Raw genomic sequence first — 19,477 nt, 5'->3', positions numbered from 1 at the left:
AATATGTGTGTACCCCAAAAATATCTTTTGACCTAAAACAGACCTAGAGGCATGGGACAGCACTCTACAGAAGTAATCTCCTTACTTTTAAAAATACCAGGAATGTGGGAACAAACTATCTCAAGAAATATTGGACAACATTTTGCCAGAGGTGAGGGAAAATGCATATCCTATACATCAAAAGAAGGTCTACTAATCAAAGGACAGAATTGACAAAAGGGAATAGCCTAATAGCATGGATGCTATAGTTCAAAAGGATCTTTGAAACTCCTGAGTTCCTCACACCTTAGCTCTAATGCATGACCTGGGTTTGCAAGATAAGTAATTAAAGTTAGAGAAATTCCCTTTTCATATGCAATTCCAGGATAATGCAATAAGCAGCCCAGTGGCAGGGGGGGCTGTGGGTCATTTCAAAGTTCGGGACTGTAGCTAAGTATTTTGGCATCTGTTTTGGCATGTAGAAGATCCCAGATTCAATCCTCAGCATCTCCAATTAGAAGGATCAGGTAGTAGGTGATGGGAAAGACCTCCACCTGAATCCTTGGAGAGATGCTGCCAGTCTGAGTAGACAATACTGACCTTGAAGGACCAAGGCACTGATTCAGGGTAAGACAGCTTCATGTGTTCAATGAACCATTTGACCACCTCGCATATAGCATCAGGATATCCATGACAATCTTAACTCCTACTCTAGGTGTATTTCCATGCATTTAATACTGACCCCAGTATCTATAGGATGGTTACATTATCCTACCATATCCAAAACCTTTCAGTATATACCAATAGGGTATTGGATCCATAGCTGCACTAATCAGGATCTAACACAAAACCCACCAATGACCGTTAGGGTCCAAAGCCAGGAACAATCCCAGTATTATGCCAATTGATACCAAGGTCAGTTCAGATACATAAAAAGTCACCTTTTGCAGGTGGCTGCCATCTGGAATCATCTTCCAATTACCATGAACATGACAACATCAGACCATTCCTCTTCAAGACAGACTATGATTCCTTCTCTCCTGTTCTGCTTTAATTCCTTCCTGAACTTAATCTTTCACATCTCTCTTTCCAGTTCCCAAATATTAGCTTTCCCACTTCCTGTTGTGGCCCAGCTTGTCTTACTATATCTGGCCCTTCCCTAGTACATCCTTGTTAGGGATTCCTTTCCCCTTATCCTGAACACTGTTTCTGATTAATGATGTATACTGCAAGAAGCTTGCTAGAATCGAATACACCAGTTTAAGTTTTCAAAACTTTTTGCAAATTAATTTATTTCCTTTAGAAGTGTTTTATCTCAAGTTATCATATTTTATGGCAAATCTGTTGTATGCCAATGTACAGTTGGATTGCATATATTTACAAAGCTCATTGGCTGAGATGTGGTGAGTCACTAGCAAAAGGAAGGAAACAATGATTTTTTGCATAAAGGAAGCATTCTCATTTTCTGATTCATTGCTCAAAGGATGTTGCCATGGTATCACGTAATGACCTTCAAACAGACTAGTATTTCCTCTCTGATCTTGTCTGCAGATGTTTCCTCCCCAGAGAAAAAATATTTGCATAAAAAAACCCATCTATACATTTTTCTTTAGCATTGTGTTAGCTTCTCCTATTTTTTGCACCACTGTTTTAGAGAAAAACATGGCATTTTCAGAAAGGGGCTTGATAGCACCCATCATTGGCTTCAGTAAATACATTTGTGGATTTTTTCCCCCTCTGTCCTTTTGTGCTCTGAGGCAATGGCCCAAACAGATTGAAGTACTTAACCTTAGCCAATTCTCTCTGTTGATTTTTGGTTTGGTTTTTAAAAATATATATATATTCTGAAATGATGTATGATAGCTAACTTGGATCCTACCACTTAATGATGGCATAGGAAAAGAATGGTAGTGAAATGTAGTGAAGGGAAATCTTATGTCCACATAGAATTTTAAGTGGCTAATAGATTTTTGTGGATTTCTTAGTAAGAAAACCAAGGCAAATAACCACCATTTTCGGAGAAGACACTCACTTGGGTAGAAGCATCAGAAACTAGACCTTAAATCTGCCTTTGTTTCTCAGTGGTCAGTTCCTCGCCAAATTACAAAATATTCCTCCCATTAATAGAACAGTTACTCAAGAGCCATTTGTGTGTTGCAGGTGACCAGGGTTTTCTTGGCCACACATGGCCCCTTGAGCCCCCCATAATATAGGTGCTGCCATACTGTACCACAGCTGTGCAGAACTCTGCCTCTTCCCTGCTATTCACTTTCCACTGACTCTTCTTGGCAGTGGCAGGCAGTAGTTGGGTTTCCCTATGGACCGCTGCTTCTGAGTCCCTAGACCTGTCTGGCCTTGAGGCAGCAAACAATTATCAGATGCTCCACTGCTCTGATGAGTTTGCCAGTGTGCATCCATCACAAAAAGTTAGTCTCAGCCATGAAGTCATGTTTACTGATTTTGAAAATATTAATGCTAGACTTGGTTTTCCATTAGCTTTTAAAATTCCATCTTCACAGCTAGCAAGTTGTGTACGTCTGTGTTCAGCAAAGGTAGTGGCAGTAAAGGTGCGGAACTGGTATGTGGATGGAGTGTATACTGGCATACGCCCAGCATCCGTTAGTGGCTAAGCTTTTGGCTCCTGAAAACAGAGCCAGTCTTCAGAGCTTTCATGAAGATGAAGACTGTGCTGGAGCAGGAGGACATCAGTGAATTTCCACACACCACGACGTTCACAAACATCACTGAGATTCACTTAGCAGGGAGGAAAAAGGGAGAACCTAGAATTCATAAAACAGCTTTCTATGAGGTAGCCTCTGTAGTTGTTGCTGCCAAAAATAGTGGTTTTTACATGTGAAAATCTAAATGTGTGTACAATTTATACCTCGTTCATCTTATGGACAGCTTATTACCTGTCCATACCGCGTTTATCTTATGGACAGCTTTATGAATAAAAACTTTGGCCTTGTATATCCATGAACCTGATCCACCCAAAGTTAAACACTAAGGATCCTAAATTGCCGTTCTATTGGTGTAAAAGCTGTTGATGGCACAACATTTCTGTATGTGGGGGAAAGACGGGTGTGTTTTTTGCATATTCCCTCTCCCACTGTTGCTCCCACACTGATCCTGGAGGACCACTGGCCAAAAAGAGAACAGTTTGGGGTGGGGGTCACAGAAGCTTTCAGTGGGGAGGGGAAAGGTTGCCTTCTTCTAGCCTAACTCTGCTCACCCTGCCTAACCCCCATTGTGGGTGACTAATGCATACATACATTTATTGTTACAGCCATTGGCCAGCACAAACAACAGAGCAGTGCAAGAGTGACTAATGCACTTCCTTAAATCTCTCTGAAACCAAAGAGATGTAAAAGTGCCCTGTTTTGTCATCATGTTACTTACCAGTGTAGGGGAGCGAATGGGCGAGGTTTGTTTTTATTTTGTGTGGGTTTTTTTCCACAGGAGACTGCTGGTTGCTGGCAGCCATTGCATCTCTGACTCTGAATGAAGAGATTTTGGCTAGAGTTGTTCCCAGTGATCAAAGTTTCCGGGACAGATATGCAGGAATCTTCCATTTCCAGGTATTTTAGATCCTGGCTTCTGCCTTTTGCCAATGCATGGGAGAGATGTTATCAGAACATAAGGAGTTCAGAGTGGGAGGGCCATGCAGGACCAAGGCTTTTTTCAGAATGCTGCTTTTTCTTAACATTTCAGTAGCATTGTATTATTCGTGTTTCCTTGTTATGGGGAAAGGTGGGGTTACCTTTGTACAAGGGGGAGATCCTTGCTGCGTGGGAGAGATGTCAATCAAGTTTTTTTTTTTATTGTAGAAGGTGGGTGGGGACTGGAATGGAGGCAGTGAACGCACAGTCTCGGGGATGGGGAAGGGCAGAAGAAACGTTAAAGAGAAAGGAGTGTTTAATGTGGGGGAATTCAGAATTGCATAGATAAGCCTAGAGGGATTTGAGATGTGTCACCAGTAGGTGACTCTGATAACCCTTCCATACAGCAAAAGATATGCTAGAGTCGCGTGCATTAGGACATGATTTACAAGCATCTTGTGATCTTTATATATGTATTTGTTATAAAAAGTATATACTGCCTTCCTCCCCCAAATTTTCCAGGCAATTCTTAATTTGTGGCCTAAAGTAACTTTGCATGACTTCCAGAGAAACGGCTGTCTACATTGCTGAGTTATACCACACAGGTGTTTAAACAATTGCTGGCCTAATAAAAGGGTGACAAGCTTTTAGGATGCATGGTACTCTTTCTCAAACCTTACTTGTATACAAATGCCCAACTGCCTTCCAAAATTAGGGCGCTCCATCTGTTTTCAGCTATAATAAAGTGCATGGCTCCAGCACCATGTCATTAGATATTGACTTAATAGTTTTCTTTCTCCCTTTCAGTTCTGGCAGTACGGAGAGTGGGTGGATGTTGTTGTTGACGACAGGTTGCCCACCAAAAATGGAGAGCTCCTCTTTGTTCACTCAGCAGAAGGGAGTGAGTTCTGGAGTGCCCTGCTAGAGAAGGCGTATGCCAAGTAAGTAGAAGGAGTTATGACAATTACGTAAGCAACCAACCCAGCAAGGGGCTTTCAAGGCAAGTGAGGAACACAGGTGATTTGCCATTGCTTTCCTCTGCAGAGCCTCCCTTGGTGGTCTTCCATCCGAATACTGACCCTGCTTAGATCTGACAAGATCAGGCTATACCATGCTGCCTTCCCTATGACAATTACTCCAGTTAATATTGAGTTGGACTGGGACCTGCTTGTAAATCCCCACTCAGCCCTGAAGATCATTGTGTGACCTTGGGCCAGTCAGTTTCTCTCAGCCCAACTTTCCTTACAGGATTGTTGTGGGGATAAACAGGAAGGGGGCCCTAATCTCTTTAGACAAAGGGTAGGATTAAAATGTGATAAAGAAAATATCTTTTAATATCTGATTTCTGAGCCCAAAAGAGAACTACTGTAGGATTTGAAGGAGCAATGGAAAGATATTGTCGAAGGCTTTCACGGTCAGAGTTCATTGGTTCTTGTAGGTTATCCGGGCTGTGTAACCGTGGTCTTGGAATTTTCTTTCCTGACGTTTCGCCAGCAACTGTGGCAGGCATCTTCAGAGTAGTAACACTGAAGGACAGTGTCTCTCAGTGTCAAGGGTGTAGGAAGAGTAATATATAGTCAGAAAGGGGTTGGGTTTGAGCTGAGTATTGTCCTGCAAAAGTATTGTCCTGTAAGTATCAAGATAATGTGCTAATGAGGGTATGGTATGTTAATATGGAACCATTGTATCCTGAAGTGATCTGTTAATGTGTGTAATCCAAAACTAATCTGTATGGCTATTGTTGAATGTTGTCTTTGTCTGGAGGTTTTTCAGGGCAGGAAGCCAAGCCTTATTCATTCTTAAACTCTCCTCTTTTCTGTTAAAGTTGTGCTGATGTTTATGAATTTCAATGGCTTCTCTGTGCAATCTGACAAAATAGTTGGTAGAATTGTCCAGTCTTTCAGTGTCTTGGAATAAGACCCTGTGTCCTGTTTGTGTCAGTCCATGTTCAGCCACTGCTGATTTCTCAGGTTGGCCAAGTCTGCAGTATCTTTCATGTTCTTTTATCCTTGTTTGTATGCTGCGTTTTGTGGTCCCGATGTAAACTTCTCCACAGCTGCAAGGTATACGATATACTCCTGCAGAGGTGAGGGGGTCTCTTTTGTCTTTTGCTGATCGTAGCATTTGTTGTATTTTCTTGGTGGGTTTAAACACTGTTTGTAGGTTATGTTTTTTCAAAAGTTTCTCCATCCTATCAGTGACTCCTTTAATAAATGGCAAGAATACCTTTCCTATGGGAGACTGTTTTTCTTGAGTTTTCTGATTTTTGTTTGGTTCAATGGCCCTTCTGATTTCATTCTTGGAGTAGCCGTTTGCTAGCAGTGCGTGATTTAGATGGTTAGTTTCTTCCTTGAGAAACTGTGGTTCACAGATCCGTCTTGCACGGTCCATTAATGTTTTGATTATTCCTCTTTTCTGTCGGGGGTGGTGGTTGGAGTTTTTGTGTAAGTAGCGATCTGTGTGAGTTGGTTTCCGGTAGACCTTGTGACCTAACTGAAGGTTTGATTTACGGATGACAAGGGTATCAAGAAATGGGAGTTTACCCTCAATTTCCTTTTCCATGGTAAACTGAATGTTTGGATGGATATTATTAAGATGGTTTAGAAAGTCCATTAATTTTTCTTCACCATGGCTCCAAATGGTAAATGTATCATCTACGAACCTGAACCAGACTGTAGGTTTGTAAGGTGCTGATTCTAATGCTGTCTTTTCAAAATATTCCATGTAAAAGTTTGCTGTTACTGGACTGAGTGGACTTCCCATAGCTACTCCATCAATCTGTTCAACTTTTACATGGAATATTTTGAAAAGACAGCATTAGAATCAGCACCTTACAAACCTACAGTCTGGTTCAGGTTCGTAGATGATACATTTACCATTTGGAGCCATGGTGAAGAAAAATTAATGGACTTTCTAAACCATCTTAATAATATCCATCCAAACATTCAGTTTACCATGGAAAAGGAAATTGAGGGTAAACTCCCATTTCTTGATACCCTTGTCATCCGTAAATCAAACCTTCAGTTAGGTCACAAGGTCTACCGGAAACCAACTCACACAGATCGCTACTTACACAAAAACTCCAACCACCACCCCCGACAGAAAAGAGGAATAATCAAAACATTAATGGACCGTGCAAGACGGATCTGTGAACCACAGTTTCTCAAGGAAGAAACTAACCATCTAAATCACGCACTGCTAGCAAACGGCTACTCCAAGAATGAAATCAGAAGGGCCATTGAACCAAACAAAAATCAGAAAACTCAAGAAAAACAGTCTCCCATAGGAAAGGTATTCTTGCCATTTATTAAAGGAGTCACTGATAGGATGGAGAAACTTTTGAAAAAACATAACCTACAAACAGTGTTTAAACCCACCAAGAAAATACAACAAATGCTACGATCAGCAAAAGACAAAAGAGACCCCCTCACCTCTGCAGGAGTATATCGTATACCTTGCAGCTGTGGAGAAGTTTACATCGGGACCACAAAACGCAGCATACAAACAAGGATAAAAGAACATGAAAGATACTGCAGACTTGGCCAACCTGAGAAATCAGCAGTGGCTGAACATGGACTGACACAAACAGGACACAGGGTCTTATTCCAAGACACTGAAAGACTGGACAATTCTACCAACTATTTTGTCAGATTGCACAGAGAAGCCATTGAAATTCATAAACATCAGCACAACTTTAACAGAAAAGAGGAGAGTTTAAGAATGAATAAGGCTTGGCTTCCTGCCCTGAAAAACCTCCAGACAAAGACAACATTCAACAATAGCCATACAGATTAGTTTTGGATTACACACATTAACAGATCACTTCAGGATACAATGGTTCCATATTAACATACCATACCCTCATTAGCACATTATCTTGATACTTACAGGACAATACTTTTGCAGGACAATACTCAGCTCAAACCCAACCCCTTTCTGACTATATATTACTCTTCCTACACCCTTGACACTGAGAGACACTGTCCTTCAGTGTTACTACTCTGAAGATGCCTGCCACAGTTGCTGGCGAAACGTCAGGAAAGAAAATTCCAAGACCACGGTTACACAGCCCGGATAACCTACAAGAACCAATGGAAAGATAGATTTATAAAACAGATTATGAGCTGTTGATCTATGAGGAATCTGGGCAGGGGAGGGGATTAGAGTTCGGAAATCCTACATGCACGTCCCCAAATGTCTCTCCTCCAGGATTCTGTAAACTCTTCCAGGACTGAATGGGCCATTTTCGCCATCTGTGTTATTTTTTATTTCTGACTCAAATCTGCTATCAATATTTTGTGCCTCCTGGAGCCTCATCAGGTCATTTTCTTTTGGGTAGTTTACAAAATAATATATTTCTGCATACCCAGAAGTCTCCTGAGTATATAGAAACCCCTACCTTGTCTGTGGTTATTTGGTTCAGGTACTAGCATGAATGGCATGAGATATCCATTTCATATTATTTGATATAATAATTTCTGCAGACATAACTACGTGGGTGGGTTAAGTGCCATCAAGCCGCTTCCGACTTACGGCAACCCTATGAATTAATGACCTCCAAATTAAGAGTATCATGATATTAGTGGGAGTGTCTGCAACTTCATAATTTGGATTTCACACAGGTTAGAGAAACACAATAAGATAATTTAGAGGGCCCATCAAAACCATACTTAGACCCATCCATGGTTCCCTGATTTCATTGGCATGTTATTGTCTCCAGCTGGCTTTCTGACTGTGCCCTGGTATTGTTCAGCTGGAGCCAGTACAGGAGGGAAGTTTGGCCTCAGAATTACACTCACTTAGGAAATCTTCTTTAGGTATGCTCTTCTCGTGATCCTTTGAAAACCCAACATTTAGCCATTACAACAGATGGAGACAAAACTAAGAGCCAATGGGGCAAAACTAATAGCGTCATTACAGAACCCCAGGGAGCCAGCCAGAAAAGAGGAAAGGGACCTGTCTTTGATTTCTGGGCTGAGTTTCCCTGTGGCCACATTTGGCTTTTCATGAGAAACAGTAGAAATCTGAGCAGCATTCTGCTTCTACTACTTTTTCCAGACAAAGAGAAGGGAAAGTTGAACTATTAACTGTCCTGGTTATGTTTTTTGTAGGGCGAATGGATCATATGAGGCTCTGTCTGGAGGAAGTACCACAGAGGGTTTCGAGGATTTCACTGGTGGTATTGCAGAGTGGTATGAGCTGCAAAAAGCACCACCAAACCTGTTCAAAATCATCCAGAAGGCTCTTCAGAGAGGTTCTCTCCTTGGATGCTCAATTGATGTGAGTTCATGCCGCCTTCTCTCTTGCTCCCTTCCAGCATGGTGTAGTGGTTTGGAGCAGTGGTTTGGAGCAGTGGAGTCTGATCTGGAGAACTTGGATTGGTTCCCCGCTCTTCCACATGAGCTGCAAAGGCTAATCTGGTGAACTGGATTTGTTTCCCCATTCCTACACACGAAGCCAGCTGGGTGACCTTGGGCTAGTCATGGTTCTCCTAGAGCTTTCTCAGCCCCACCTACCTCATAGGGTGTCTGTTGTGGGGAGTGGAAGGGGAGGTGATTTGATTCTTCCTTAAGTTGTAGAGAAAGTTGGCACATAAAAACCAACTCTTCTTCATCCTATGTTCAGTCTAGAACAATTGTCAAGGTGTGCTTGACAGATAGCCACATGGTAGTTCACTTTGCCAACCCTCTTGTAGTACAGAGACTCTGTGCTTGGACAGCAGGAACCCCCTTGCTACGTGGCACGTTTGGTGCAACCTTGAGCTGGATTCTGGGCCTCCAATAGACCAAAAAGGTTATAATACTCCAGGCAAAGAAGCAATAATAATTTGTTATTATTTGTAGTTCCAAAACAGGGGGAACAAGGAGATTTGCATCCTATAAACAATTTACAGCATCAGCCCCTCATTTATTAGGAGAAAACCAACCCAGATTAGCACGTGCCCCTGAATTTTCCACCTCACTGATTTTACCAAAAGTTATAATTGGTTCTTGTAGGTTATCCGGGCTGTGTAACCGTGGTCTTGGAATTTTCTTTCCTGACGTTTCGCCAGCAGCTGTGGTAGGCATCTTCAGAGTAGTAACACTGAAGGATAGTGTCTCTCAGTGTCAAGTGTGTAGGAAGAGTCAGAGAGGGGTTGGGTTTGAGCTAAGTACTGTCCTGCAGACATAATGTGCTAATCATTGTCCTGTAAGTATCAAGATAATGTACTAATGAGAGTGTGGTATGTTAATATGGAAGCATTGTATCCTGAAATGATCTTTTCCTGCATACAAACAAGGATAAAAGAACATGAAAGATACTGCAGACTTGGCCAACCTGAGAAATCAGCAGTGGCTGAACATGGACTGACACAAACAGGACACAGGGTCTTATTCCAAGACACTGAAAGACTGGACAATTCTACCAACTATTTTGTCAGATTGCACAGAGAAGCCATTGAAATTCATAAACATCAACACAACTTTAACAGAAAAGAAGAGAGTTTAAGAATGAATAAGACTTGGCTTCCTACCCTGAAAAACCTCCAGATTAACAAAGGCTACAGTCAACAATAGCCATGCAGATTTCACACATTACCAGATCATTTCAGGATACAATGCTTCCATATTAACATACCACACTCTCATTAGTACATTATCTTGATACTTACAGGACAATGATTAGCACATTACGTCTGCAGGACAGTACTCAGCTCAAACCCAACCCCTCTCTGACTCTTCCTACACACTTGACACTGAGAGACACTGTCCTTCAGTGTTACTACTCTGAAGATGCCTGCCACAGCTGCTGGCGAAACGTCAGGAAAGAAAATTCCAAGACCACGGTTACACAGCCCGGATAACCTACAAGAACCAATGAACTCTGACCGTGTAAAACCTTCGACAATAAAAGTTATATTTCTTGATATTTATAAATTTCAGGGATAATGGATAGATTGGTCCTCTAAATGGAAGGCAAGGGGACACTTACCTTACTTGCTAGGACTCTCTTACATTAATCTTAAATTTGTCAAAAGGATACAAGGCCCAATTCATCATGACCGTATTTTATTGCATCAATACCTCATGGGTTCCTTCTTTGATATTGGGGAAAATGTCAATTCCTGCAGCATTTTGGGATTTTTCCCTTTAGATACTTCAACAACAGGAAAATCAAACCTCTGATTTAGTTGAATAAGTTACTAGCTAATGTGAATGAAGGAGCTGCTAAAGAATGCACTAGTTATTCTGAACCCAAAGCAACTCTCCTAGCAGAAGGTAGGTAATATGTGATGGGGGGCAGAACTGTGTTTTAAAATGCAGCTTTGCCAACAGCACATGCATTTGAGCCCTAATTGGAATCTGAGGGCTAAACCAGACATGGACCTTCCATATTTTTTAAAGGGGAAATAGGAGTGGTAAGGGTTAACTAAGATCAGAGTTGTTAAGTGGGGAAATGGTGGCTTCTCCCCCACCCATTTCCTGACATCAGCTGCTGCCCTGCCCAGAACTGCTGTTTGCCCCAAGGGGAGAAAAACATACTCTAAATAAGCTCTTCTCCTTTGGTCACAGCTGCCTTTTCCATTTCAGAGTTTGAAAATCTAGTTTGGTCCAAGACTAGTATTCTATCTGATATATCACACTGTCTCCAGAATCTTTAGACTGAGGAAAAATAAAACCTGCAAATAAAAATTACACAGAAGTGATGATTAAACATGAGTGTCTCCGAAGTCATTTGCCTTGGTGCATGAGAAATTGATCCTAAATGTAGCATGAATTTCAGGCGAGAGTGATAAAACCTTTTGGAAGTGGGCCAATTTATCAACACACACAGATGGCCAAAGGCTTGATAATGCTGTTTGTGTAAACAAAAGGAAAAAAAATGCAGGAAGAAGCTGCAGTAGCGACTTAAAGGGTTTGAAGATAATCCATTTGTTTAAAGATAAAAAAATGTATTTTGAAAGAGATATTCCAGAGAACGAAAAAAAGGCTCAAGGACATGAACTTTGGGGCCAGTTTAAATCTTTAATATGATAGAATACTGTTAAAAGACCCAAGATGCAAGCTGAGTACTATCAGTCTGGGAACAGATTGCAACAAATTCTCTAAGGGACAATGGAGGGCGCTTTTATTCTGTCCAGGGAGGCGGCGGCAATCGTTTAATATTCACTATTCAGCACAACACACACTTTTCTAAATCAAAGTAACACAAAGTAGGACAAAGACCACTGGTGGAAAAATACAATTGGGTTGTTTCCTTAGCAGTTTTGCTGGACCAGAGGCATTTCATGTTTCTTGCATCGGAAGGCAGATCAGCATTCCTTCCCTTAATCTCTCCTCTAGATTCTTAATGTCTCTGTTCAGTGTATATGAACCTTGGAAAGTACAAGCTGCTTATGCATTGATCACCTGGGATTCATCCAGGATGATTTCCTGGTACACAGTTAAATGCTGCTGCCCTAGAGAACATCTGTTAGTGGGATACAGTTCTATCTATGCAGTAATCTGATCTGCCACTTTCTTGGTGAAGACTTCAGTCTATCTCATGCATTTATGTCCTGCCCTTCTTCCAAGGCATATGCGGTTCTCCCTTTCATTTTACCCTCACAATGACCCCCACAAGTTAGGTAACACTGAGAGTGTGACTGGCCCACAGTCAACCAGAAAGCTTTGTGGCAGAATGAGGATTTGAATCCAGGTCTCCTGGATCTTAGTCTGACACTCTAATTACTACAACCCCCAAGAATTCTCAAAAACAGACATGCTTTTTACACCAAGAAGGGTTGGTCTGATAAAATGTAAGAAGAGCCCTGCTGGAGCAAACTAGTGGTGCATCTTGACCAGCATCCTGTTTCATACAACTGCCAACCAATCGCCCTGGAGGGCCAAAGCACAGGGCGTAGAGGACAAGGCCTTCCCCCTTATACTGCCTCCTAGCTCTAGTATTCAGAGACTGGCTGCTTTTGTTTATGGAGGTTCCCTTTACTCGCCATGGCTAGTAGCCATTCACAGACCTGTCCTGCATGAATCTATCCCCCTTTTAAAGCTGTCTATGCTCATAGCCATTACTACACTCACTGGAAAGTGTTATACTATTTTTATATTAACAAATCACTAATTTAATATACACATACAATTGCTGGGCCAGCCTTATGAAACGAAGCTTTTTTGATCTAAGCTTCAGACTTCTGCCTTTTCAGGCATGTATGTGTTAAGTGCCGTCAAGTCATAGCCGACCTATGGCAACCCCAGCAAGGGACTTTCAAAGCGAGAGGCAGAGGTGGTTTGCCATTGCTTTCCTCTTCAGAGCCCCTTCCTTGGTGGTCTCCCAAGTAGTAACCCAGCTTAGCTTCCAAGATCTGGCTATACCAGGCTGCCTTCCTTCCCTTTTCAGACTTACTAGGAGATTAATACTTCTTTATTTTTGCAGATCACAAGTGCTGCTGAGACTGAGGCTGTCACAACACAGAAACTGGTCAAAGGGCATGCCTATTCTGTAACAGGTGCAGAAGAGGTAACGTCCCCATCTTGGGCAAAGGACAACATAGTGCACTAAGGATGTATCATTGCAAACTGATATTATTTTCCAATACATCTGAGGCGTCTTTTCTTGGTGGAATTTTCTGAAATGTTTGCATCTTCTGCCCTCTTGTGGTTATGTAGTCTCACAACAGTAAACGTCTGCGCTGAGGAATATTTAGTTTCTTGTGAGCTGTATTTCGCATTACTGATTAGAGTTCCCACGGTATGTTTTACGTGAGTTTTTTTCCCCACTGAACCCCGTAACATATGTGGCAGTGACATGTATGTCCCAAATAATAAAACCATACTGGGGGAGGAGTGATTTCCCCCAGAGAATATTTTATGGTGTATATAACCAGTGAAATAAATGCATATAACTAGTTTGCAAAATATGGAGTCCCCCATGAAAACATATAGTGGATCCACTGTTTCTGGAAGTGGCGCAGTGGCCCTCAGAACACCAGAAACCCTTTCAATCTAGAAGCAATTATTCTGGTTGTGTTGATTTTTTTATATGGTAAATGTCTGGATGGCCCAGGCTAGCCTGACCTCGTCAGATCTCAGAAGCTAAGCAGGGTCATCCCTGGTTAGTATTTGGATGGGAGACCACCAAGGAATACCAGGGCTGCTGTGCAGAGGAAGGCACTGGCAAACCGCCTCTGTTAGTCTCTTGCCATGAAAACCCCAAAAGGGGTCGCCATAAGTCGGCTGCGACTTGAAGGCACTTTACATTACACACAAATGTCTGTGTTCTAAAATGTGCCAGCCAGTTGCTGGGAAGAGACAAATATATGTATACCTAAGACCCTGCAGACTACCTTGGATCCCTGGAAGTATCCAAATATTGAAGGGCCTTTACTCTTGCACGTTTCAACGCCTTACCTTCATCTCTCCTGGAAGGCAGGTATCTCTGTACTCCCTTTCATCAATGACTATGCCCATGCAAAACAGAGAAAGTGGAAACAATAGAACATGTTCTGCTGAAATGTCCCTTCTACAACAACATTGGCACCTTGCGGACCCTGGTTGGGTGAAAGGGCAGCATAAAAATATTTTAAATAAATAAATAGATAACCAGTACTGCTGACTTCTCATCATGAACATGATGCTGCATCCCTCTAGGACAGTGCTATCAGCAGAGTATTATAGCACCCAGGCAACACCTGGATTGGGTTGGGGCAAAGCGGTGTGAACTCAAGCACTAAAATGCAGCATTTGCTGCCTGCCTCTGACAATTCTGTCTGCTGAAAAAGATGGATCACACTCTTAGGAAAGGTTTGTTTGCGCTGCAAAAGATTAACAATGATGTGTTTGTTTATATTTTTATCCCGCCCTCAGTCCCCGGCCACAGGGAATGGGAAGGGTAGAAAGAGAGATTATATAATCCTCCAGATCTCTCTGGTCATTTCAACAGGCTTTGGAGGAGGCCCAGAGTAATTAATCTGGAAGCATCCCTGCTCTTCTGATTAAAATGTTGTCCAAAGCTGAGTCCCTGGCCAGCTGAGCAGGCTAACGAGCAATGGGCAGATTTAGGACTGTAGCTGGCCCTGGGTATTTTGGCAATGGCATTTCCCAGTATAGTCAGGAAAGAGCATGCTTCTCTGATTGAGAAATAAATAAAACAACTGGATTCTGCTTTGGACATCCCTCCAGATTGTCCCAAGAGTCTACTTTGTTCCAGACTGCTAACCAAGGATCACTGTCTACCTTTGTTGTCACTGTATACATAATTGCTATGGTACACATAATGAACTAAAATATAATTTAAGTGACGGACAATCACTTATCAACCACATCTGTTTTTCTTTTGAAAACTGCATGTTTGGTTTGTTTGTTTTTAATTACTGGACCAAGCCATTTTTCTCTCAGTGCTTTATATAGATGATATTTCCATATACACAGTGTGATCCTAAGCAGAGTTACACCCTTCTAAGTCTAGTAAAGCCCAAAGGCTTAGATGCTTACAACTTTATTTGGGATTGCACCGATAGCCTACTAGATCTTCACAAGTGTCCAAATCATATAAGGTGCCTTCTGCATGGGAAATGCAGCAATGTGCCCCAACCAGCAATGTGCCCCATATCATTAGACTAATCCCCCACATTTCCCAGAAATGCGGGACTATATTACAGGAATGCAATTCCAACATCACTGGGTCTGTTTGTGAGTGGCATCTAAGACATTTATACTTGCTATTTTTATTTTTTTTGGTAAGTCTGAAACTGTGTCAGAAACAGCTCTTGGAGAAATCAGAAGTAGTAGTGGGGGATGGCATGAAATAGTTAAGGAAAATATGGACTTTGGAGGTTTTTTATGCATAATTTGACAGCTGATATGATGTAAATTTTGATGTAAAAGCCTCAGTTATGTGTCACAGGCCTATCAAATATGTATGCCAATTCGTTAAATAGGAAAGAAATGTATTATTATTATCTTTAAATTTTTATCCCGCTGTTCTCTCAACAAAGCCTGTCTCAGGGTGACTCACAACAATAAAACAACATAAAACATAGCAACATATAAATTATTAAGTTAAAGCCAACAGACCTAAGTTTTAAAATCCAGATGTACAGTTTCAGAGTACCAGTTCTTTCCTTTCCTGATTTTCATATTGTTGGATTTGATAGTAAGTTCATTCTACCTTATGCCACCAGGTGAATTTCCGAGGCAGCATGCAGAAATTGATCAGAATCCGAAATCCCTGGGGAGAAGTAGAATGGACTGGAAAATGGAATGATAAGTGAGTTTCTGTCTTTCAGATATGTTCACCATCGGGCCTCTATGAAACCTAGTTTTATAACAATGCTAAGAATCCTCACTTAGAAGTCCTTGGACATCCTAGTTTTTAGGACTCCTTGTGGGAAAGTCATAGCAGTTAAGGTCCAGGGTATGGTCGAAAGCACATAATCTAGTAACGTTACAGCAGTGAAGCATATATAGGCCTCGTCAATGCCTGTGTGGGACACCTTCTGGGAAACTTGCATACCGTATATACTCGTGTATAAGCCGAGTTTTTCAGCCCCAAAAATGGGCTGAAAAAGCCGGCCTCGGCTTATATGCGGGTCAATACGGGGGGAGGGAGGGAGGAGGGAGGGGGAAACTTGCCGCCGCCGCCAGCCCATACCGCTTCCTGCCGCCGGGAGGGGCCTTGGGCAGCCTCCTGCAGCCGCAGGAAGGCTGCCCCGGCCCCCGCCGCCATTTTTCCTGGCCGGGAGGGGCCATGGGAAGCCTCCTGCAGCCGCAGGAAGGCTCCCCCAGCCCCCACCGCCATTTTTCCCGGCCGGGAGGGGCCTTGGGCAGCCTCCTGCAGCTGCAGGAAGGCTGCTCCGGGTCCCCCTGGGCCTCGCCGCCGCTTCCTCCCACTGGGAGCGGCCTGGGGCAGCCTCCTGCAGCCGCAGGAAGGCTGCCCAGGCCCCCCCGGGCCGCGCCGCCGCCGGACCCTCACCGCTGGAGAGCCCTGTCAGGTAAGCCTGCGGGGGGGAGGGGTTATAAGCCGACCTTCTGCTTATACTCGGGTGCCTAATTTTCCCCCATTTTGGGGGAGAAATTAGGCACCTCGGCTTATACGCGGGTCGGCTTATACATGGGTATATATGGTATGTTGTCTTGAGTTCTATGATGGAAGAAAAGTGGAATGTATATGTTCAGTTTAGATTTTCTCCTCCTATACCCCAAAACCTCATGTTGCAGTTCATTCTTTATTTACACTGTCAGAGGTCCTTTTCATCTGTGTCAGTGGCTCTATTCAGACAGATATCATGGTTTATAAACCACAGTTTGGTTTTTAAAATCCAGTTTGCCATGACATCAGAATACAGGCTGACCAACAAACTAGTTTTTTGTTGGGTGTTAAACCAGGTCTCTAAACAACAGTTTGTAGTTGTACCCGGCTTGGTAACTGTGGCTACTACAGAAACTTGGATTTACTGAAACATTTCTGCAGAGGAAAGGATTTCCATGTGTACAATTTGACTTTCTCACACATACCCCACTGCAGCAGCAGGTGGTGAGAAAATCGCACCCCATGGGAAGAAATCCTTCCATCTGCAGAAAAACTATTTTGGATCCAAGCCCATCTGTGGTTTCTTGTTAGTCTGCATTTAAAAATCCCAGTTTATTCAGCAGCAACCTCTCTCTCAGCATTCTGGACACAGAGCTGGCTGACCAAAGTAGCAGAAAAATCCAGCAGTTTCAGTGGCATTTGGTGAGCATTGATGCTTTCACAGGATGCACTGTCCCTGTCCCTAATAGTGGCAGCTCACTAAGCAGGACTGTGTGGCTTCAGCCTTTTCCAATGGGAAAATGTCAAAGGCATTAGGAGAAATGATCTCACTTAATCACAGGCTTGTATTCAGTTTGCCAACATAAACTGACAAGGTTGGGCTATACCACGCCACCTTCCCTCCAATATGTAAATAGTAATAGGCTCATCAAAATCCTTATCTTGACTAACTATGTTCTGGGCTTCTCCTAATTTGGCTATACAGGTCTGCAGATTATTGCAGAGCTCAATTATTGCTTTTGAGGTCAACTGTAAACTTCAGATAACTTTCACTCTATATTTATAGCTGCCCAAGCTGGAATAGTGTTGATCCTGATGTGAGAGAGAGACTAACCAGGAGACATGAAGATGGAGAATTCTGGTAAGGATGTCTTACCAAGGGGAGGAAGACTACTACTACTACTACTACTATTATTACTACTACTTAATTAAACTGAAGCACTTATGGTCATCCAGTACAGATTCTGGGTGTATAGATGCACACACCTGTGTTCAGCCTTTGAACATCTGGCTAAATGATGGGCTATCAGAAATTTAGCAGCCCAGTAAGTAGGCAGTGGGAGAGAGTTGTGACAAGGGCATGACCGTTAACTAATGCTATAGCTTGCCAATGTATTTTGCCATTATGATGGAGGATGCTGCTTTTGGTTTAATTGATGTCAGAGAGGATGGCAGGAAGAAGCAGTAAAGAAGCTCTGGATTCACTGTGCTTTGAAAGAGGCATTGTGCACAACCTCAGTACCATCAGATCCTTTACTCTTGGGTCAGACCTAGGAGGTTAACTCTGTGTAGCACTGATAGACTGCCCCAGACCAGTCCTGGATCTCCCAGGGTGTGTGTATTCCCTCCCCCCAATAGGTATCCCCAATGTGGTACTTATTAGACTACTTGGCGACAATCTAGGTATTGAATCCTTGAGGCTTATGTGACCTGCCCCAGCACAGCTAAGAAAGACTGCATCCAAACATTTTTGGATATCGAATTATAGGAATCACTTACTGCCAAGATTGTCTTGTCCTCATGGTTGCATATAGTTTGCTATAGTGCAAAAACAAATCATGTGTGGATGCAGCCCTAAATAGCAAAAGGGGGATCATTAATTCCAGAAGTATGCTGGAGTCCTCTGTTCTTACTTGAACTTTTGTGTGTGTGCCTGGCATTACTTTCATAGGATGTCATTCAGTGATTTCCTGAGGCATTATTCCCGCCTTGAGATCTGCAATTTGACTCCAGACACACTGACCAGTGAGATGTACAAGAAGTGGAGCCTGAATGTTATGGATGGGAACTGGCGGAAAGGGTCCACCGCTGGTGGCTGCAGAAATTACCCCAGTAAGTGGTTCTTCGAACAGCGCTTGCTTTTCACAGTGACGGGCTTTTCCGTGTTCTTTTTTAGCAAGCATAAAGAATTACATAGCATCTTTCTACATCAGGGCTTCATTAAATTCTGTGTTTGGAACCATCTAGGTATATATCTCTAATTTAGTTTTCTGCTATTAGGAGCTTTCCCCCCCCCCTTTTTTTTTTTTTTTTGCTTTAGTGGATCATAATCATGTGTGCTTTTGGAAGCATGCTGCACATTATAGTTTAATTTTCTGAAGGGTACATTAGCTTAATGGGGGGGAGGGTGGCATGGAATAGCTTGATCTCATTAGCTCTTGGAAACGAAGCAGGGTTGGTTTTGGATGGGAGACCACCAAGAAAGGATCTGCAGAGGAAGGCAATGGCAACCCATCTCTGTTTCTCACTTGCCTTGAAAACCCCTTTCTGGGGTTGCCATAAGCTGGTTGTGACTTGACGGAACATATATACGTACATTAGCTTCAACTGATTGACACATTCACTCTTGAACCTGCAGTCAGTAGGCCCCATCCTGGACAATAGTTTGCTATTGCATCAAATCTTGGGATGCTTGCGTTTAGGAATTTTGTCACCTCTTGCTGTGTATGACAATATGTCTGAGATGAAGCTGTGACTCAGTGGCAGTGCATCTGCTCTGCTTGCAGAAGTTCCCAAGTTTGATCTCCAATGTCTCCAGTTAAAAGAATCAGTTAATAGATGACATGAAAGGCCTCTGCTTGAGACCCTGGTGAACTGTTGCCAGTCAGAATGTA

At 42.6% G+C, this 19,477-nt stretch overlaps 1 protein-coding gene across 1 annotated transcript in view; it reads left to right on the top strand.

Moving 5' to 3' along the window:
- CAPN2 (calpain 2) overlaps window positions 1–19,477 on the top strand; it is a 44,444-nt gene that overhangs the window by 8,565 nt on the left and 16,402 nt on the right. The window contains exons 3-9 of the mRNA XM_056852668.1: window positions 3,439–3,557; window positions 4,386–4,519; window positions 8,690–8,858; window positions 12,990–13,073; window positions 15,736–15,821; window positions 17,650–17,724; window positions 18,535–18,695. Coding sequence (XP_056708646.1) covers window positions 3,439–3,557; window positions 4,386–4,519; window positions 8,690–8,858; window positions 12,990–13,073; window positions 15,736–15,821; window positions 17,650–17,724; window positions 18,535–18,695 — 828 coding nt within the window. The remainder of the gene's footprint in view (window positions 1–3,438; window positions 3,558–4,385; window positions 4,520–8,689; window positions 8,859–12,989; window positions 13,074–15,735; window positions 15,822–17,649; window positions 17,725–18,534; window positions 18,696–19,477) is intronic.

The sequence above is a fragment of the Euleptes europaea genome, chromosome 7 (assembly GCF_029931775.1).
Source record: "Euleptes europaea isolate rEulEur1 chromosome 7, rEulEur1.hap1, whole genome shotgun sequence".
Classification (NCBI taxonomy): Eukaryota; Metazoa; Chordata; class Lepidosauria; order Squamata; family Sphaerodactylidae; genus Euleptes; species Euleptes europaea.
The sequence above is the reverse complement of the archived record's forward strand: the minus strand, read 5'-3'. Positions and strand labels throughout refer to the sequence as shown.